The 23,359-nt window shown below is 37.0% G+C and overlaps 1 protein-coding gene across 1 annotated transcript in view; it reads right to left on the minus strand.

Annotated features, from left to right (window-relative positions):
- The window catches only part of IQCH (IQ motif containing H), a 79,295-nt gene that overhangs the window by 24,710 nt on the left and 31,226 nt on the right, over positions 1-23,359 (minus strand). Inside the window, exons 12-15 of the mRNA XM_019472370.1 lie at positions 21,077-21,110; positions 18,528-18,703; positions 13,659-13,931; positions 11,597-11,788 (exon numbers count right to left, since the gene is read on the minus strand). Of these exons, the coding sequence (XP_019327915.1) occupies positions 11,597-11,788; positions 13,659-13,931; positions 18,528-18,703; positions 21,077-21,110 (675 nt within the window). The remainder of the gene's footprint in view (positions 1-11,596; positions 11,789-13,658; positions 13,932-18,527; positions 18,704-21,076; positions 21,111-23,359) is intronic.

Below are 23,359 nucleotides of genomic sequence, written 5' to 3' on the forward strand. Positions count from 1 at the left end.
AAACTGAGCATATTGAAATAGTCACATATGCCAGAAATAGTTTTACTGATTATATGTTTAAGCTGTTATATCAACCCAAACACCCTTTAGTTATTTAAAAAAGAAAAAAAAAAAAAAGAAAAAGAGGAATAATCAACCAAAAGCATTTCTAAAGCCGGAGACATCCTTTTACACTCTCCGATCCGTAACATAAATTCACGGAAAGAACAGATTATTTTTGCAGATAAAGCAGCTTTACTTTGGACATGAGAAAAAACTCACAAAAAAACCCTTTGCATGTATACTTAAAAATATGCCTCAGCCCGCTACGGTAGAAGAAACTTATCCAGTACTGTATTGTTACTTAATACTTCATGTCTTTCATGTGGTTTTTGACACTGAAGAAAAAGTGTTAGAAAAACCTTATTCTCTCACATTATTACTAACTTTTTAATATATGTAACTCAACACATTATATGCAAATGAATTTATAATTGCAAAGGTAAAAGCTGTCCTGTATTTCTGCCCAAAGACCATTCTTTTATAAAAAAAAAAAAAAGAAAAAGAGGAATAATCAACCAAAAGCATTTCTAAAGCCGGAGACATCCTTTTACACTCTCCAATCCGTAACATAAATTCACTAGTGTATTTGCGCCTCTGTCTTTGGTAGAATTCGATTAGTCATACTATAGGAGATAAACTAGCTTTTTCCTAGTTTCAAATTCTTTACTATATTATCACACACACAAAACAACCCCATTAAATACAGAAACTAACTGCATTGCTTTTACTGTTCAAAAATGTCCCAAAAGTACACAAGCATATAAAGTGCAAGGACCCTGACTCTATTGCTTCAGGCTCCTTTTCTTGCTGCTTCATAAGCATTTGCCTGCTTCCCCTGGGTCTCTCTGCTTCTGTTTTACATCCTCTCTCTCCAGCATCCCGTGCTTCAGAAGATGACCAACCGTCCTCTGATCTTGGCAATGTCCTAAGCTTCAATCATATTGAGCTCTGGAGGAACATGATGAAACCTTATGGTAACATTTAAATAGGGAAAAAAAAATAAAAATCTATTTTTCCAGACCAGTGAGTTTGAAGAGATGGGCTTTGTCATGAAGCGCATGATGTGACGTAACCAAAGATATGAATTAAAAATCAGCTTACTGTGATTTATCTACCAGAATGAGGAGAAGGAGGATGGGCCAATGACTAGGGTATCAACTTTGCATATAGGAGAGCTAGATATATCTTGTTCCTGAATGCAGTCTGCCTGTGAGACTTCAGGAAAGTGACTTTCTGTCTGTGCCTCAGCTGTCCAGCCATGAAAGGGGGCCAATTGCTGTCCCTACCTCACATGGAATTGAGAAAAAAATGCCTTTAAAAATATTGAGGTGCTTAGATAATGATGCTGATCTGGCCTATGTGGGCTCCTATAATATACTACGGAGAAAAGTATGTTGTTGACTTTAAACATCTCAGAAAAAACATTAAAAATGGTTTTAGTCAGTATATCAATATACTAAGCAGCACGACCTTAACCTTATGGCAAAAAACAAAGGACCATGTAAAACGTGAGATCCAAGTTCACAATTTACCCAGATTCAGGTCTTACACCGCTCATTTCCTCACAATTTGTAAGAAGAAATTTAGATTTTTTGATAGCTCAGCTGACTAAAACAACAGCGCAGTGAGCAAATATCAGTTGGCCTTGTCTTGGTTTGTATTTGTGTTGAAATATTGCTAAGCCAAGAAGTCACAAGATCAGGTGGTTCGTTGCACAGTGAAAATAAACGCAGCTTTGGAGAGAGGATCTGAGCCATGATGGATGTCATGGAGTTGCTGACCTACAAATCAGTTTGCACCTGTCAGTGCATTCCATGATACCTCCATCACAGAGTCTCATCCCTGAGATCTAACGACTTTGGCTATTGTGCAATTTAAACAGAAATAAAAAAACAAACAAACAAAAGAAGAGGTATGCAATGGCTGCCTGAAAGCTTTTGATAAATTATAGGGGGAAAAAACCAATAATCCCTGCTGGATGTGTAGAAGCATTTGAAAGTGCTGTGACCAAGCTTGTATAAGTAAAAATTAAACTATGGGCATGTGAACTGGGACACAATTTTCCATTGCAACAATTCCGAGAGGCATGAGGGCAGCTGCGCCAGGTCCATGGAACAGTGCTGGGGATAGTTGTATCTCCTTTTAGACAGAGTTGTTTTCAAGGATCACACATGGCTGTGAAAGAAACCTCCCTAAACTGGCTGCAAAGTCAAGCAGAACTTCCAAACTTTGAAGTGTACCGAAGGGCACACTTACCTGGCTCACAAATGGAGGCTGCTGGTAAGACACGGAGTCTCCAATTCACCTCATATATATATATATATGTATATAACATCATATGCTACTACTCTCTGTGCGTATGATGGACATTAGACAGGCAAGACTGTTATGATACTTCCTCGACAGACCCAGTGTTGCTTACTTAAATAAGGTCAAATAGCATTTGAAGGGGACATGAACACAGGATGAACTCAGAACATCCATTAGGGCAATGCAGGTGCACAGCACCCGGCTCAGAGGCGTCTTGCAGTTCAAAGCACCCTCAGTACTTGCTGACTGTGAAGGATGCGTGCATCAAAACCAGTCGCCTTACAGAAAGACGACAGGGGCTTTTAAAGAAATAACTAATTCAAGAAAATCTGAAAAATCTTCTTGTGAGATCAAACCCAATGTAACAGTGCTTTTAACAAGTAATGCCTAGATAATCAAGGTGTGCACAGAAGGGAGTCAGGCAACTGCTTTTTAAGGATCAGCACCTGGAATTCTAGTTGAAGTTTTTTTGCAACTGTAAGCTCTAAAAAGGCAATAATCCTGATTCTAGGGAGTTTTAGTAGGCAAATTCAAGCCCGGATCCAACATTCAGTCATGAAGTCAAACCTTTTAAAAGGATCAGTGCTCGGTAGGCTAATTTCATTTAAATTGGACGGTATCTCCAGCAGAGCTTACCAATGTTTTACCTCTTGATGTGGCCCAAAACAGTTCAGAATCATAGGCTCAATGGAAACAGGGAGCATTTGTTCAAATCTTTCAGCTGATGTTTCTTAGTACCAGTAAAAAAGGAGCAGCCTAAATACTGTTTACGTCATGTAGAAATCTTTAAATCTATCCAAATCTGGTTTGCACCTTTTTATGACAATGAATAAGCATAAAAAAAAAATACACCTTTTCTCCCCTAAATATAAAATAATTTCTCACCCTTCTGCTAGCTGAATCTTGAAAAGCTTTCTTAGAATGGCAGTTGCAACAAAAAATTAGGACCAAATGTGGCATATGTTGAAGGCACTGGTAGGAAATCTACTCGAGACAGATCAGTCAGCAAAGAAAAGCCTGTTGAGAAGAGAAGTAAATAAATAGAAAGAAGAAATAGACATAGAAATAGGAAGAAAGACCTGGGGAGAGAAAGAGGCTGCAGAGCAGAATGCATGAGAAAGACCTAGGGCTTTTTAGCTAAAAATCAGATTGAAAGGAAATTATTCCGACCTTGCAAGCAAATAGAGTGAAGAAAGTTAACTCCAAATAAGTAAAGCTGACTGGGCCAGAGAAGAATAAAATCAGCAGACAGATCCTCAGCAATACAAACTGCCACATCTGTGCTGAAGTCAATGAAGCTATGGCAATTTATGCCACTTCAATGGCACTATGACAATTCATACCATTTATGCAGTATATCCTTTATATGGCGATCAGTAGAGCTCTGATAACTTATTCCAGCTGCCTTGACGTGAATTGGTCCAGCCTGGCTTAGTCTTATGTTCTCAGCGGCACCAGCAAACGTGGCAATATTGGAAGAGTCCAGTGACTGCTGTCTGACCGTCCAAATAACTTTCATTATTTCCTATTTTGCAAACTGAACTGATTTGACATTTTTCTTAATTCAGACATGTACATGCTGGCCAGAACCACAATCTACCACACTGAACAAAACAATTTGAGAGGTTTATAAAAATTGAAACGTTTTTGGAAGTGATACACTGAATACCCTATCTACTTAAAGCTTGCAACCTGATTTAAAGCCCAGGCATTTAATTGTTAACTGCAAATTTCAAAATTAAAAAGTGCCAATTTTGCCTTCCACGAGCTGGAAAAGTAGTTCTGATAGAAGGTAACATCATGTAAACCAGCCATCATTACCAAGAAACACAAATGTTTTTCGTATGTAAAATTGCTTTGTAAAATATTTGCTCCATCTGCTGAAAGTAGCAAAGACAATTTTCCCTGATAGCTAATGGCCCATTTCAGCTGTATGGCAAGCGATTCACCGTGGCTGCGACTTGCATTAAGTAGAATGGCGAAAACAGTGCACAGAATTCTCCACTTATGTAGTATTATCTACTCACTGCTTCCTGAGAGCCCGTCCCTCATTATCACGGCCTTCGCTTTGGATCAGCACACAGGACTAGGGTTGCTTTGACTCAAGAGGCTTTTTGTCAAACTGAGGCACATATGCTATGCTTCAATACAAAAGCACAAAACAGCCACTTTCCTTGACTACAAGAACAAGGAGGTTAGTTCTCTTTCAACTTTGCAGCACTTAAACTGCTGTTCCTTTTTTCACACCACATGGGGCCATGGTTTTCTCTTCTGGCTCATGCTGTCACTCTGCACGCTGAGGATTTCAATATATAAAGATCAAGCACTTCTTTTAATTCTAAATTCAACTACATACACATACAAATAAAAAAAAAGCAAAAAACCCCACTGGCCTAGTCAAAAAACCCCCTCCCAATTGCTTGTTTCATTGTATACTTCGCTACTTACCATACCCCTATTGAAAAGCGCATGTTTATATTGTGCCCCGAACTACTTCAACATCTGCTAACAGACCAATAAAAAATAAACAAACCAGGATTTTATAGAAAGAGAGATCCTTTCTATTTCCTCTGAACACTCCTAAACTGGCAACAGTAATGTGCTGCGAGATCCCTTTTCGTAGATGTCATCTCGGAAAACAATATATGCAGGGAAATCAAATATGAAATCACTACAGCCTGTGCTACCAAAAATCAGACAGAAAGAGGATCTTGAAAGCTCTACAAGTTTGTCAAATAATTCTGCATGTTTATGCACAGCGTGTTAATTTGAGATTAGAACAATTTTATTAAATAGTTTGCTTTCTTACTCCAAAAAAATACTCCATGTGCATTGCTATTTTATGCAGAAAAGCGTGTCTTTTGCGAAGTTGCAGCCTTCATGTTTCAAGGTTCCCCACATCTACCTTCAGAGCGAAGAAAATGTACCATAATTGTCATAAACTTCAAAAATGTCTCTTAAAAAAAAATGTTTATTTCAAGTGCAACATTTGTAAGTTCAGGACATTGGGATGTTAATCCTCATACCAAATGAGATAAGTAATATTTTAATGCATCTTTTCTGTATTTTAATGAGATCTCTGCAAATGCACAAACAATTCAGATGCCCTCAGACTAAAAATATTCCTAATTAATTTATTTTCCTCTAGTTCAATCTCTATAAATTTTCTTCACTTTTGTTCACCTGCCCTCCTTTCTGGCTTGTATCTCTAAAGAAAGGCATCTAATGAATTCCAAAAATGTGATTTCAAAAAGAAAAAAAAGACATCATATAGATAATCCACAGTCACTTCCCAGGAATTTTATCTAAATTGCTGAGCTGTAACACTAAAGGAATTGTCAGACAAAACCTGCATTGCGTTTCACAAACAACACACAGTTAAACTTCTTTTATTCTTAGACTTGCCTATGTGTTACTTTTTGGATTTTAGCAAAATAAACATTTTTAAAATAATCCAAGCAGGCATTTTATTGGATGCGATAACATTAACAGATTTCAGATTTCTTTAGTACTCTTGCTTTATCCTCTCCTTCCACACTGTTATTGCTACAAACTGGCACTTAAATTCAATTGATTCAAAATATTCTGGATCCATATGGCCTAAAACCCTGGAGCTGAAGTTCTGATATTGCCTCACTGCTGTTTTCTAGCATTTGCCTCTACTCCAGTCCCCAGATGGTGGAAGTAACATTTAAACCTCCTTTTCTCTGCCTTGTACAATAGACCTTGGCACCATTTCAACTGTTTACTCCGGTAATTAACAGCACTGATACCACAACAATTACAACTCCTACAATCTTAACACAATAATGCTATGAATTAGTGAGAGCTAATGGCTGGAAGGTATAGTGGTTCCAGACTGCGAGATCTGTGCATTTTTAGAATAAAATAAAAGGTACAAACAGCACGCTTGCGGTAGACAATGATTACCTAGTAATTAGTTTACACAAAGCTTCCTATTTAATGGCAAAACGCTGTAATTAACGCGTGACAGAAAATCAAAGGGTACTTTGTAAGCATATGAAAAATTAACACTGCAGGCCTATAGCTTTATGTACTGATTAGAAGCATATTAAATCAATAGGACATACAAACCAACAGCTTGCATATCTGATTATTGCAAGTCTTAGGAATGGATATCATGGCTTTAATTTAACCAAGGGATACAATTATCATGCTTTATTTTACTTAGGATTTAAGAATCACCTGAAACATCACTATGGCAGCTACACAGATATATTAATAAGCTGAATAAGAACACGACAGTCTGCAGATACAGTGAATATTTAAACTATTTAGGATATATTGTTGACAAAGCACTGCGCATACTAGGAAACAACCTGCAACTGTATTGCTTTATCAGTAATTCAGTTCCTCCTTAACTCTTTGGGTTCTTTCTCTTTTCCTACTAAACATCATATCAGTTACAAGAAATTTTAAAAGCCTGTCAAAATGCTGTAAATGCATCTTCTGTGTATCTGTCAATGTTTCTGGCCCTCTTCAGGCTGAAAAAATTACCACACCTGCAACTGCATGTGTACAATAAGAGCAGCAGCAAAGACTACTTGCTTAAGAACCCCCTCGGTAGACTTTAGGTGTTATACTAAGACCAATTCATTTGCTTGCAATTTGTTCCGGTTTCAGTAATATTTGTAGCGTTGGCCTAGAACAAAGCTGGTGGCATTACAAAAGGTGATCAGTGGTGAAAATGAGAAAGGAAAAAAGCAGTGTTAGGAAGCTATATTGTATTCAAAGACAGTCAGAAACGATAGCGTGCTGGCAATGCCATTTTTCTAAAATTACGTCTTTGACAGTATTACGGTTGGTTTTATTTTGACCTGTTTGTAAACATATGCTCTTTACTCTGAATTCCTTACTTCAGTAAAGAAACAAGACGTGGTATGTAAGCTTCAGGTTTCTTATAGTGAATGCAATTCACTCAACCAGTTAAAAATCTCACCACTATTCCTTCTTTTTCAGATAATCACAAAGTTTATCTAACTACTTATTACAGCACTTTTGAAAATTGACCAAAAAAATGTAAAGGAACAGCCAGCATTTTGCAGCATTTTATCTTGGCCTTTGAAACTGTAATTTTCCAATAGCAATCAGTGCAAAATCCAGCAACCAGTGTCTGAATATTGCTTTATGCAACTCAGACCAAAAGTTGGATTTTCCAGATTTGTCACCTTTTGAAAAGATTTTGATTTCTTCTTACATATTTTAGTGAATTAACCAAGATATAGTCTATAAGGAAAAGAAACCGTGACAAAATACTGTGACACAACTAGAGGCAGTAAGATTCAAACACTCTAACATTTAAAACAGTAGGCTGCCCAAGCGCATTAAATAGCTTTTTTCTTCTACAACAGATATCTAATGGAGAATTTTGAAATGGTTGTGTAGCTACGGCCAATTATAATGGCTTATTGAGAGAATATTTGTTGCTTGTTTTTCTGTGTCTTGTTCTATTCTTGTATTTTCAGCTCTTTTCTTTATCGCCACATTTATCCCTTTTTTTGTCTTCAGTCTGACCTTTGTTATCTTTAGGATTGCTGATAGGTAAAACTCACATCATGTTGCTGGTCCTGGTGGTTAATTAAGTCTCACAGTGCAATAAAAGTTAATTCTAAAATTAATTTGACTATTAAGTATCTATATCACTAGATTAACTATTTAGTTCTGTAGTTATACAAGCGGGCAGGATCTCTGCATACTCCTGTATTATTTTACATAAAAGGACGACTGTTAAAAGAACAAAAAAGGCAACACTAACAGGAAGGTGATGCTATCCTTCCTCTAAAAGGGAAGAGGGCTGCAAGCATCATGAGTTTGAGGTGGCAGTTTTGAGTCCCAAGATTCGAAGTCAGAGACCAGGAGGCATCGCAGACTTTGACAGGCTGGGGTCTGGTCAAAAAACAAACAAAAGGCATTAACATATACTTTGTAGATCACTTCAGCTTGAATTCTGAGTGGGCATCTGAGCATCTTTCTTCACGGTCGTGAAAGTATGGCTGTATAAGGTCTGCTTAGCCCCGAATCTTGCCTCTGACAGTGGTCACAAGTGGATGCCCAGGAAAGTATGAAAACAGAGCAAGCATATCCATTCCCCAGATACTCTCCCAGCCTCCAACAATTTGCAGCTCAGAATCCCTCTAAGCCAGAGATTGCATCAGCAATAATAGTTAATAGTTTTCTCTTCCATGAATTTATACAGTCTCCCAGCAAGAGTCCATATAAGTATAGGCGAGATTTTCCAAAAACTGAACTGCTGACTTTCAACAGGAGTGAGATACCCAGCTTCTTAACATACTTTGGAATACCATATATTAATAAGTATTATGGGTATCTTTCTCTAGACATTCCAAACAGGCCCTCATGCAATTGTCCTATTGTTTTTTCACTTACTCGAGTAGTAGCAGAACTACATTTTTTGCTATGCGCGGACTAACTGAAGCTTGAATTGGTACAGAAAATATGTTGGAAAATCATTATAGAATGGCATAAGAGCATTTCACACAGCATACATGCCTTACATGCATATGTTAAACAGTTAAAAATCTGTGCATTTATTTGCTCCCTACAATAGTCATTTCATTCACATTGCAAGATACAATTAAACTGCTAAGGTGTCTCAGTACTTACTGATGTTTTTGCACATAACTGGGGCCAGATCCCAATATTCTCTTTCACACTGGAGAATATCTCCATAAATGGCCTCACAATTGCCAGATGTGCACTTGTGGAGGCAGCAGTTCTCTTGATATTGAAAATCATTAGAATCTGGGCCTCAGGATGAAATTTTTTATATGCTGACAGACTTCAGCAGTGCACAGTAGGATGAAGGCCTTACAGAGACATTCAGCATAGTTTGTGAATTCTACCCTTTATGCAGTAGCAAAATAATTGTTCAGATAACTCAGATGCTGCATTAAGTTAACAAGGTAAAATACATTGATAATCCTGTCCTGCACTTTTGTTTGCCCAATGTTATGTTTGAAATGAGGAATCTAAAATCAGTCTCATTTTTAGATTGAATAGATTTTTACACAGTTCAAACTCACAAACTACATTATTTTTAAGGCTGTTGCCTACTACATACCAATGAGGAAAATCTGGGTATCGTGTCTTAAACTGCTATGCAAATGATGCTATTTGTAAGTATTAACATAATTTAGTGCTTACAGTCATATTCTCATTTCTAATAATTCTACCAGAACGGAGAGTCTTTTCACTGTACTCTTAGCCTGCAGGATAGTCTTTCATCAAGAAGCTGAATTTTTTAATAACCTGCCAGCATACGTTTTGTATGTGGCAGCCTATGCCAATGACACAATGTCTTCATTATCAAAAGAAACAGGTCTACATACTGTAATAGGACATTAAAGCATGCCTGTGCTCATAAACTAATGCTTTGATGTTTAAATGTGTATCATTACAATGGTATTCCTTAACAAAGGATGATTTTAATCCTCTGCTCTCAATGGTAATACTCAGTGGAGACTGCAATTCATTATATATAATAAAGGTCTCCCGTTCTACAAAAGAGAGCTAAACTCAGAAGGCAGAAAAATTTGAACACACATATTCAAACAAGACGTTCAAAATGGCAGTAAGTTTCACGCTTTGCCAAAGCCCACTTTAATACTGGTCTGGATTTATGGAAGCTTGCCTGCTGACTTTAGGAAGTTAGCTCAAATATGTTATTCTGTATGTATTTTCCAACTTCCAACAAATGTTTATGTTTAAGGGCTTCTAACGGGTTGATTCCTGGTTGCATCAAAGCTCAACGTAAATACAGTATAAAAGGGAAACCAAAGAAAGCCAGCTATCACTATGTCCTTTATGCAGAGTCACTTAGCCACGAAAGAATTAAAAAGGCACAGAAACAGGAACACTAATACTAACACTAGGTAATACCACTTACATAGGGAATTTATACCAGCAAAGAACTAGACCTGGTGAATCATGTCTTCTGCCCCACTGACTCAGATGGTGGGAGCAGGATCTGGATATATTGTTAGCTTTATGTCCCAGAGAGCTCAGTAGCCAGACAATGCTTCCACTGGGGTGGCTCTCCAGTGCTCTACTTTATACTGCTTGACTGGCGTAGAGTGAGGGATCTTTAGCAGATCAGAGAAACTAGCCCTTCAGCTTTATATGATAAGCTCTATTTTATAACGTGGAATTATTTTGTAGTTGTCAAATGCAACAGAACTGTAATCAGCACAATTTGAAATTGTAATATACAATATAATTCAATCAAAAATTTCAGAACAGTTTAGATTGAATTAAAAAAAAAATCAAAAGAGCTGTAATGAGTAGTTTATGTGAATTAAACAATTCTTTCTGGATACATTCCTTCTGGCTTTAAAACCATTACATTAGGAATGAATTTGGCACCATATACGGAAATATCAAATGCTTATTGAAATTAACACATTTAAATACCAATGAATATTTAAATTACAAATAGTTCTCAGAATGCCAGAACTAATGAAGTCTAGTTTCATATGGATTTTTCTGCAGTTGAAATGTATCATCTTACAGCCTCTCTCAATCATGTGGATTCTTAGGAATCTACTAGTGCATGAGTTCATGCTATACTGTTTCCCTCAGTTAAGTATTTATAGGATCTCTCTCCTTACCTAAAGACCCACTGTAATGAAACATGCAGGAGTCTAATGATCTCCGAAACCTCAACTGTTCTGTCTTATACAGCTGAAAATTGCTAACAGGCTTAAAAGTTATTAGTGAGGAAAAATGTACAGAAAAAATAATCCTTAGAAAAACAGATTAAAAAATGATCAGTTTGTATGTGATTTCAAATTGATTAGTATTGTTCAACTATATTAGTCCAACACTTTTGTTCCAGTAATTCCAAGTTTGTATGTAGATGTAAGGGTCTACTGCCTATATATTTTCATTTATACATGTCCTCACTTTGGATAAAATCACTGTGTAAAATTTGCACATTATTGCATATGAATGAAGTGTTACGACACCCAACTTATTCCACAGTTGGATGACAGGGATTCATTTATATTTTGGAATATTTAACTGTTTTATTTGAATTACTGTTACCTACTACTTTGTACAAGCTAGTCTGGACTCTGTAATATCAATTCTTACTAATGTCTTAAAATGAAAGCTCAGAAAAGATTTACTGTGAGGAAGAACTCCAGTGGACTATTAAGAAGCCATGACAACAAACAAGACACCATCCTCCTCCCACATTACTTACATGTGCCCACTTCTTACTCCATATCTCAGGGCTGTATCTCTGACGTTCCTTTTGAACCCAGTGATAGCATTTCAAATGCAAAATAATATCACAATAGGCAGTGCCATTTCCTCCAGATTCATCATTCACTTTAAACAACCAACGCCGCACTTCCATGTTGTCAAGGATCAGCTGACTGAGAGCACTAATCATCTGTGGAGCAACGACACAAAGATATTTTGCACTATGACAATATTAAATTGTTCCTCAATTCAGACTTCCAGTTCTCTAATATTTGGACTTGAAATTTATTTTCTAAATACAGTTTCTTTTTCTTAGAGATGCTTGTGTTGTTACAGTTATCTTGGATATGTAGTGAAAGCAACCTTAAACATTTTTTGATGAAGAATCTATGGCTTTCATCCTGTACTTGAGTCCACTTGTGCAGACTACCAAACAGCAACTGAGCACCTTTTGCAGTCGGTGAAGCTGTATTTTGCAGAGAGAAATTTGCCTGTCCAGGCTTTTTGGTCTGATCAGGATCTTAGGTTTTGGATAATCAGTACCGCTCAATAAATATTTGCGACAGGGAACAACATGGGATGGACTAGACTATTTGCAAAATCTGAGAAACAATTGTGCCAGATTCTAACACCAGCCAAAACATCTGTGAAATTTTCCTACTGGAGAGTACATTATATGGTTATAAATGTACAAAGGAGTTACCAGGCAGGCTTTATAAAAATGCTAATTATTTATTTGTGTATGTACACAGATTTAAATGGCTTTAAAATGCCTTTTGCCCAGCTGGTGTAGGATGCAATTAGCTTCTTAGAAACTGCAAATGCCTTTGAACCTGGCAAAAGTATTATCAGATCTTGTTGCGTTGGCTAGAGCCTTCTACATTTTTACATGGTAATTTTTGGGACGTTTGTTTCTTTTTTTTAACGTTGACCTAAAATACAATTACATGTGTGTTCCAGATGCTATTATTTGTGGCTTTTGAGAATCGCATAAATGTGGTTTTCCTGATGACACAGTAGTGAAAAGGATCAATAAGATTGTAAGGACTGTACCAATCAAAGAATTATGTGCTATCTTTAAGTGAAAATTGAATCGTGCTTTAACATAGCGTCACCTTGCTTTGATTATTTAACCTAAAATGTCAATATTTCATACAAGCAAACAACAGAAGTAGAAATTCCGTAACACTGTAGTACGAATCAAAAGTATTAGATTCACATAAATTATTTAACAATAAATCACAGTTGTTTTTCAGATCATTGATCATATATTTATTATCTACTATAGAAGTTGCAATGTATTTGTGTAGCTTAGATTGTCTTCAGTGTTAAAGGTCATTAATAAAAAACAAAGTAATGTGAATACCCTCTCTAAGAAGTAGGAATACCTACAAACCACGGCACTGATTATTTTCCTGTATGAGATGTAGCACCACCATAAAAATATTTTTTTTAAAAAATGAAACATATATAAACTGAACACAGTACAGAAGACTCTTGTGCCTTGTAATTTTAGTTTAGTAATATCCTTTACTTTTCTTACTGGTCATACTAACAAGATAGGTGAATTTAGCAACGATAAGCCGGATACAAGGTAAAACTTCAGTTGCAGATATGCTCAGTGAACCTCCATTTCAATAGGCTGACTTCCTAAGTGGAAGAAATTTTCCCTTCATCAAATACTTAATTTTCCCAGAAATCCCTGTTCTATTTTCAGTCACTGGTAGAACTCCTATTAATCTCATTGAGGCCATGACTTCATCCATGACTTCATGACAGCAGCAACACAAACTGTTTGAAATAACTGGACCAAACGCCCTTATATGTTCTCAAGAAAAACCATGAAGAATACCAGAACAATTGTATTACCTCCTGACTAGGATACAAATTGCATTTAATTGGTCAGATAGAGCCAAAAAAGAACCCAACCTCATACATGATTTAATCAAACCCAGTTAGGGTCTAATCAATGCAGTCATTGCAATTGTACAAAGTTTGCATCCTATCAAGTGAAAACAGACATCTGCACCTTGACACATCCCAGACCACATCCTGCTTACCTGTTCATTGTTGTAGATGTCAGATTCTCCAGGAGGGGTTGGCACACAAGCACTGGTAAAAATTCGTTTACTTCCAGACTTGGTACTATAGAGATGAGCCACTTCTGGCACCGAGCCTAATATAGGCACATTTAGCATGTCAGCCACTGCTAAATCATCTTTGTGGGGAACCCCTCCAATAATGTAGGCATCTTTGCTCTGGATAAGAATTTTTATTCTTTTGATCGTCTTGGGACTGTACTTCAGCTGAGTGGCTAGGCACATGTGATGCTTCTGTATAAAGATAACATTATTCTTGTTAAAAGGTGTTCTTTTCTATTCCATGAACCTAATTTATAATGTTGCACACAATAAATACATTATTAATAGCAGGCTGGGTTATGACCTATCCTGTAGCTTAGCGGTTTAAATTGATAAAAGCTGTTGGGGTGAGGCTCCATAATCGTGCACATCTTTAGCGTGTTGGAAATGGGCTCACTGGGAATAGAACTAATTACTACACATCTGTATTTATTTGATCCATGCGGAATTATCCTTCTGTCAGTCGGCAGAGAGGCTGGTGGCCTTTGGATAATAGTGATTCATCTCAGCAACACTTCTGGCATGGTTTAACTCTAAAGCTCCTAAAAATCAATACAAAAATGAAGAAAAACCCCTATAGCAGGGAATGTATTTCACCGTACAGTTCAGCAGTATTTTAAGTGATTCTCTGAGAATAAACCACTTTGATTTACAAAAGCTTTCACTGATCACATTAAATTACTGGGGATATACATTTCCATTACACAGTGGTTCTGATAGCTACTGTAAATGCAACTGCAGAGTACTCAAGGAGAGGGTAGTATTTTTGTTGTTTAAAGTACAAGGGTTTCAACTTTTGGGGAGGAATTTTTCATTTCTTCTAAAAAAAGAAAATCTGTTGCTGAACAAGCTGTTCATGACAGATGCTATAACTTCTAAATTTAAACTAAGAATGTTAGTCATGGCAGGTGAAACCTCAAAAATATTATCTACAACATATCCTATGCATGGTCTGCAGATAACCCGATTATCTTTCTGAAGGTATAGATAGAGGTGCACTGAGGTTGAGACAGATAGGGATGGACATCATGCAGAAATAGTACAAGAGACATCCACTGCAATAGATTGCCATAAACAAATCATAATCGTAACAAGAAGAAAATCATCTTCACATTGAGATTTCATCTGATTTAGGCCCTAGTCAGGAAAGTATTCCTTTTCAGGTTAGCCTAAATACTGGATTTGCTGGGGATTTCCAGGACTGGAGAACCCATAATATTTTCCTTCAAAGTCCTGGATGCTCCTTCACAGGGACTAAAGTATAAATCCTGATTACACTTCCGGGGGGAGGGGGCACTGCTCGGGCATCGGTCGGTGGGTGGTGAGCAATTGCATCATGCATCACTTGCTTTGTATATTCTATTATTATTATTACTATTTTACTTTATTTCAATTATTAAACTGTTCTTATCTCAACCCATGAGTTTTACTCTTCTGATTCTCTCCACCATCCCACCGGGAAGGGGGGAGGAGAGTGAGTGAGCGACTGTGGTGCTCAGTTGCCAGCTGAGGTTAAACCACGACAGATGGGGACAATGGTGGATAAGGAGATGGGGGAAAGCCCCTGGAAGTAGACAAAAGGAATCCCCTTTTGTCAATTCCTCAGTGCTTTCTCATACCAAACACAGAGTTCCAAAAAATGCCCAAGTCTCTCTGTAAAGGAGTCAGACATACTGCAAAGAGAGGGAGGATAGAAGTCAGAGAAATGAGATACTCTTCAAAGTTCTAGTAGGAAAAAGGGGAGTCACAGAATTAAGGGCAAAAAGAACAACAAACAAGTTTCCTGGAGTCTTTTTCCTTCCATCAGTTTTAAAACTGAGACTCTTAATGTTCTGATTAATTTGTTTCCTTTCTCTTGAGCACTGGTATAAAAGGAGGGAGATAGCCCGTTTTGTTGGTCTCATGGCAGAGTTCTGCCATGTAGAGAACAGGATCAATTTCCAGCCCCGGTCACTTGCTCCCTGGGGCCACGAGTGGTGATGTAGGGACGAGATTTGCTTTGTGTCTCTCAATAATGGATTTTACAGTTAATTAAGGAGTGCAGGAAACAGGCTGTAAAATCTAGTTCATTCCTGCTTTGAGAGTGGTATAGCTGCCATGATATATAGTAGTGCAAGTGAAAGCAGGTAAAAGCAGGAGAACGGAGCAATCCTCAGAATTCCAGCACGACACTGCACAGAATAGTGGTTAGTAGGTTAACCAAAAGGCTAGTTCTTGGTTCTCAAGCTGTTGGTTTTTGGTTGTTTTTTTTTTTTTTAAACTTCTCAAGATCAGAGAAGCTGACCTTGGCATCAGCCTCATCATGATGAGCAAAGCTACCACTATGCTGTTTTGATATGCTGCTAGCTGAGAATCAGGATAGTGTAACCCTTTGTTAGAAGTGTTTCACATTGCACCTGGATGCACTGAGTCACAAGAGTTCATTCTAATAGCTAGCAACTGCCTAAGGACAATGGTATATGGACACCCTTTTCTCACAGTCTCCCTCTGCCTCCCCTCTTCAGATGCCAACGAGCACAGGTCTACCTGCGTCTGGGTGTCTTCTCCACAGATTTTCCTTCCATCCAGTTCCATCAAAATAGCTAGGAAACTGGCCAGGGCTGATTTGTGCTTCTAAAATTGCTCAAAGGAGCCTGCTAAGCTGGCCTTCAAGCCACACTTCCATATATTAGGAATAAATTTAGATACATTAGGTACAACAAAAACTTTTTATTAAATAACCCAGACGAAAGATGCTTAAAAAGAACCTGTAAAGCTCTAACCCTTACACAGACAAAATGACAGCTAAATCCACGGTCACTGAAGCCAATGGGTGACTAGGATCAGTTACGAGTACAGATTTTTCTCCACACAAAAGACACATTTCTTGGACACATTAGGTAATAGATGGTAAAGAACATATGCTTAATGAAAACAAGGTAGTTTGAGGATTTTGCATATAAACAGGTGCACCACACTGAACAGCCAAGGGTATACCTCAACCTGGTATCATGTAAAACCTGTGATTGCCCATTCTTTCTGATGGCACTTGGCACTAACACACTTCTCAGCATTCCACTACTGGGTGAGTGGCAAGATCCATATCCATGGAAGAACCATGTAGCCCTTGTAACTAAGGTTAGCTCCCTACATCAGAGCATGTAAACATTTCCCAGTAAATCATAGCTGCATAATAAATTTTCACAAAGCTGTTTGCTCATCACAAGAGCAAATTTTCACAAAGCTGTTTGCTCTTCTTTTCCTTCTGGAAAAGAAACTTTGGAATATTTCAACAGAAATTGGAAGAGTGAAGGCTATACACAAGAGATGCATGCCTGAAAACAACCTACTTTTACATTAAAACTACAGCCAAATCACCATGACCAAAATCATCCATGAAAGACATTTTACATTCCTGGACAGCCTGTCCATGTTTAGCAGCACATCTTTGATCCATAACACGATGTGTTTTAGATTATATTTTTAGCATGTTTTATGTAGAAGGCTTCTTAAAGCTTCCAATATTTGGTAGTTAGTACTGCAAAAATAACCCAGTATTCAGAGACAAAACAGCTACAATTGTCAAAGCGCAATTTAAAAAGAAAAAAATATATCACTGGTATTTATCAAGGATTTAGCATCCCAATAATTTTACTTTACAAGGTGAAGGCCCAGCACAGGCAGCTGTGATTCTTGTAGGTTTCCACTATTCAGATAAAAGGACAATACTAAAGGAAAGCCAGCTCCTAAACACACAAATATCATCTTGATGCTTTTCTCCAACTTCAGAGAAAACAGAACATATTCATATCTACAGAATTCATTTTAACTATGGCAAAACTATCAGACAGCTCTGACTCAGGGATCCCTTCCTATACAGCAAAAGAGCTAAGCACTTTTCTCACATACGTGTTTTCAGACTATTTCAACAGAAATGGATTCATGCATATATGCAAGTGTTTTGCTGAACAGTACGCTACTATAGAACTACATTTGAAAATGAACACATTTATGAAATACAAAAAGCTTCTTGACCTTCTGAAGCCATCAGTTTCAATCAGTATATGGTATAACAAATACCTGTTCAACAAAATACCTAGAAGAGCATTATTAATATATATCGAAAACAGGAGCAGGGCTTCAAGCATAGACCCTAGAAATATAAACGTACCACAATATTTCATAAAAATAAAATCTCAGCTAAGACACTGTGGACTTAATATTTACAATATAAAATTATTCTCCACTGTAAAGAAACTTCACTGCACTGCAGTATTTCCAGAAACACTGCATGTAGTTTATATTCATTAAGGTCTCTTTTTAGACCATGTTTTAGCACATGGATTTAAAACTGACTTGACAGGCTTGGAACGAATATTTCCGTATTACCTAACCCAAGTAATTTTAAGTTCTGTTCTTTAAGAAGTTCTGCATTGGATTTAGTTACAAGAAACACTACAAACGCATGAATGATTGAATGCTGGGCTACCCAGAGATAAAGTTTGAGTAATAAGAATGGTTTATTACTATGATTTGCTTTGAGATACAGATCTATCAAGTTCCCAGTCCCAAGCATATAGTAAGAAGGGACAGTGGTCTACAAATAGCCAATATAGGACTATCTCAACTAAGTCTATAAAGCTAAACCGGGATATTTATTTCCAATGCTCTAACTAGTAGTCTAATCAGTAAAGCCCTTAAACTTGCAATAATATTTCACTGATGTGTACCAGAGCGTTACAAGTTATAAAATTTCCAATTTAATTTTACTGCATCCCTCAAGCTGTAGTAATTAGAAGACAAACTCACAGGGAAGCTGTTTATAGCTTCAGGGGTGAGAATTTTGAACCTGTCCTGCAGGTCACCCATGTCCTCAGGCTTCCCAGATCTAACAGCTGCCTGCAGACCCAGGAGTTTATTGTAATACTGCAGTAACTCCTCACTCAGATGAAGGGGGCAGATGTAGATGACGTCCACGTTGGCATCTAAAACAAAGGGGCACAATGTTCATTATTGGGAGAAAGGTAGACTCCATTCAGAACAGCAATCTGATAATTCCTGATCATTTGCTAACAGCTTCCCTAAAAGAGCACTGGAAATAAAAATGAGATCTGTAATTCCCAAATCTTAGTAGTTTAACGGCTTTTTCTGTGCTTCAGCATTTCTCTGAAGACAGGTCAGCAACCCAAAGAAACAGCTAGTTTTCGGAATTCAGTCTGCAGAACATATTGGGGGCAGAATTTTGAAAGTGTTGCAGGGGGATTTATATGCGCAACTCACATTAACATCAATGGGAATTGCACACTACTTTAAAAATATATCCCATTAACTTCAGTAAATTATAAAACTGAGCTATTAAGTTTAGAAAGCTGATGAAATTTCAATTTCATATGCTGCCTGGATTTTGCATGGCCTGTTCCTATTCTTGTCCTGTCCACATAAAAGCTCACGGTAGGATACAATTAATAACTATTGCTGAGCACGTGAGTGTGCAGATTAGCTAGTTAAATACCACAGTGTGAAAATCTGTTTTTCTGCATGTAAAACAACTTGAGCTGAAAGACAGCGTATACACAAACACTTAGAGACAAGAAAGTGAAAGCCTTTAATATATGCTGTTTTGGAAAATTTTAACTACTCTGCTCTTCTAAAATATTAACATTAATAGATGAGCTAATGCATTAATGGGCCTTGCAACATCAATAGAATACGCTGCCAAAAAGCACTCCTAGATTTTGATCCAACTCCTGCTGAAATCAGTACGAAGTCTTTCATTGTCTTTACTGGGCACGGGAACAAGAGCCCTGAAAGTGCCAGGGACAACTGCTATTACATATGAGTGAATCAAAAGCAAAGCAAGTATTGGACTAAGGAAACCCTGAGCCTAACGTTATAAAGGAATAAGATATCCCACTCATTTACTTTGTTTTGCCATACTGCTACAGGCAAACAACCCACATTAAAAATGTAAGGCCAGAATCTCAACTGAAGCATTTTAGTAGTACAGCATCTGACAATCAGTCCTGTACCTGAAGCCCCGACAGAGCCTTTATTTAATACAGTTCATTACCATATAAGTTTTTAACCTAATTAAAAGAACAGTTCATTAGAACTGTTAGTCAATACTCTATTGCTTTTAGGCATTTACTCAGACTTGCAAAATGAGCCTAAAAATTTACTGGCTAGGGTGCAAAAAGACTACTCGCCAATGTCGGCTATAATGCTGAATGGACTGCACCGTCAAAAATTGAAAAGCTCAAGTGAATTTGTAGAATAAAATGCTGCAACACATTTTACTACTCCTAGCACTGCCCTATAAAGAGATATACAAGTCTGTTTTGGACACAGTGAGGCTCCAGAGACAGATTAGCTAATAGCAGGTCACAACAAGCAAGGAAATCCGGGGGTATTCTAAAGAAAAAGAAAACCAATATGGTAAATATCAATGCTCTTCTGCCAGGCACAGGTAAAGCTTCTGATCTAGTTAATAATTTAGTTAATATTTGACTAGTTTGTATCTTACTCATGGTCTATTTTACATTTTACAGTAGAACCAATTTTCACGTTCACAGATTTTAAAGTGATAAAGAATGCCTGTATAACATGTTGACTTTGTCCCTTTAAGTTTCTAACTATCATGTTAGAGAAAAAAAAATCTATGTTAAAAAATGAAAAAAATAAAACTGTACTAAGAATGTACTGTGGAAAAACAATATTAGTGCCGAGATAATATATAAAGGCAATTACGTTATTATTTTAGGCAACTGTAAATTTCTGGATCTAATATATTTTTGTTACAAACTTACTAAATGGCATTTATAAAATAATAATGATACTGAAATATACATGAATCATGTAAAGTATGTCATTCCAGGGAGCCAATGAAGTTGGTCATTGACAAATAATATTTTTCACTGCTTTGCTTAAAAGAGGACTGTCATTCTAGGAAAAACTTTTTAATGTATGCCTTTTGCCTTGTTTGCCAATTAAAAAATAAGGTTTAAATAAGGGCTTGCTCTTTTCTAGCACATCTTTCTCTCCATATGAGCCTGAATGAACACTAGCAGAATTAGCTACCTAATTTTGTAGAACACTAAACACTTCTGATCGTTTGTGGTGCTCAGCATGCCACAGGATGAGGCTGCTTTACCTTATCACGGAGTCGGAAAGAATCAGTGTGTTCTTATGAATAACGTGGACAAGAGCAAATGCCATAGCAGATAAATTACTTCTGAGCTTATATGTTCTCTATATTTAACATTAATACAAAAAGAAAGTCCTCATTGGTCATTCCCTATCACTCACAACTATGGGCAAATAACGATCAAAAAACAGGCAGCCAACAGCTCATAACATACCCAGTATGTCACACAGCCTTCCCATCTGCATATTCTGTTGGAGAGCAAGACCGGGAATATGCTCACGGATGCATTGGGAATATCCTGGAAAACAAGTAAAGCCCCTCGCAAACTGTATTCAGAAAACCCCTGGTACATACTTGAAAGAAATCAGACTTTTGGATTAAAAAAAGCTGTAATAAAAGTATTTCAAATCCCAAACATGGTACAGCACTAATTGCATCATCTTTATGAATTTACTTTTATTAGTGAACTGATGTAACATCATGGTTTTATGTCATGAGATTTTAAATACAGACCTAAATGTTACAGACCTATAGAGCTTTATAATTTAAACATGTAGACTATTTTGTTTGAGTCTTCTATGTTGCTGGATTTTTTTTTAAACACTGAAAAAAAATGACACCACCATTAAGCAAGAATCCTGGTACATTTTGTCCTTCACACAGATAAATGGCAACAAAATCACTTCATTAAGGAGATGTCTCAGCAATACCTGATCACTTTGTTGCAGAGGATGAATGAGTGGCAGCCTGTCTGAGCTTGGATTATCTATTTGGAGGTCAGACTTCCAACTGATTGCATACTCGCATTCAAAAAGACTGCAGTAAATGACATGACCACTGTAACTATAATATCTAATCCTGTAATTTTTAAGTTCAGTTAATTCTAAATTAATCAGTGTGTATACACAAACACACACAGCCACACAATATGAGTTGCTAGTTGCAATAGCTGTGATTAAATCAATAAGGAAGTTCAGCCTAATATTCAGCGTTTGGCATAAAATCCTGACTGATCCAGTAACAAGATCCTTACAACATTTCCATACATCTGCATATGACCTCAAACTTATGAAAAACTTGGTTTGACTAAAATCTGCTCAGTATTTCGGTGCTTTCATTTTGGAAGATAGTAATAGTGGATCTTCCAGGCAAATTACAAGGACAATTATTATAAGTAATCAGCATTCTAAGGTGCTGTGGCAATGACACTTTGTACACAGGAGAGCAGAACATAATAAAATACAGAGAAATGGAAATCACCAGTTTCGTTTTTAGTAATTCCTTGTAAAACTTACATATTGTAGTTAGCACAATGGTACCAGGCACCTGCAGAACTACATCAATGTAAAAGATATCGATTTTTTTGCCACTCTAATATTAAGCTACAGTAATGTGACAAAGGTTGCTCTGATTACTTAAACTTTAGTCTCAAGGCTTCATTTTGTTCTCTCAGGTGAGGACCAATTTTAAGCCACTAAGAATCCTGCCTAACAATTTCAAAACATTTAAATTTCAAATGTAGAAAGTAGCTCATTTCCCTACACTAAACTGTCCTCTTGAAAACACACTTGTTTTTAAGAACTAAATCTGGGCAGAAAAATAACATGCAAATATCACTTGGAAAATCAATTATCTGAAAGGAATAATAGTTAAAGTAGCAATCGAACAAAAGTTAAAACTTGCATGTTGCTATGGTTCTGCAGGTACACTATAGCATTATATCAACTACCACATGCACTTTTCTTAGATATTTTAATAAAACATACTAATTCACAATATATTAGCTTCCACTGACATGACCCCATTAGATTTAATGAGCGGAATATTCACTCCTTGTGAATCATTCACCTTCCAATGGACATCATGAACCACATTAATCCTCATACCTTATACATTTTGAACGCTCTGAACTTACATGGCTGGTGATCCGACAATGCTTATTAAAGTAGAGGTTTAATATTCCTTTCTTCGCAGTCTAAACAAAATTCAACCCAAATGAATTACATATACTGTGATCATAGTCTACATGTTCCAGTACAACTATAACCTGTGCCATCATTTGTGTTTTGTTATGTACAGCTGGTTTATGTATTGCTAACGTTTTGCACCACAACATTTGGTCTCAAATGCATGAAACATTTCAGATAAATTTGCATTTGCCAGAAGCCAAAGCTCCTATTTTGATTCAAAGAACCACTACTTTAGTTGACCTACACCTGCAATCTGTGTAAGTTAAACTCCAAATGGTGTCTGAAAATAGTGATGTTGACAAAAGCCGGCAGTGGCAGCGCACTTGAGGATGTGGTTGTTCATTTGCACAAGGCATCAGTGCATCATGGCACCCTGCTGGTGGAGCTGGTCTGCAGGAGGATCGACCTTGCAAAGCGAGAACTAAGAATTTTGATTTCTCAGTTCAGTGGCACTGACAAGACACTGAGGGCCTTCCTCCTTCACATGAGTTTTATGGTAGTGCATGTACAATGACTTCAGTGGAACG

The sequence above is a fragment of the Aptenodytes forsteri genome, unplaced genomic scaffold (assembly GCF_000699145.1).
Source record: "Aptenodytes forsteri isolate BGI_AS27 unplaced genomic scaffold, ASM69914v1 Scaffold83, whole genome shotgun sequence".
In the NCBI taxonomy this organism is placed as follows: Eukaryota; Metazoa; Chordata; class Aves; order Sphenisciformes; family Spheniscidae; genus Aptenodytes; species Aptenodytes forsteri.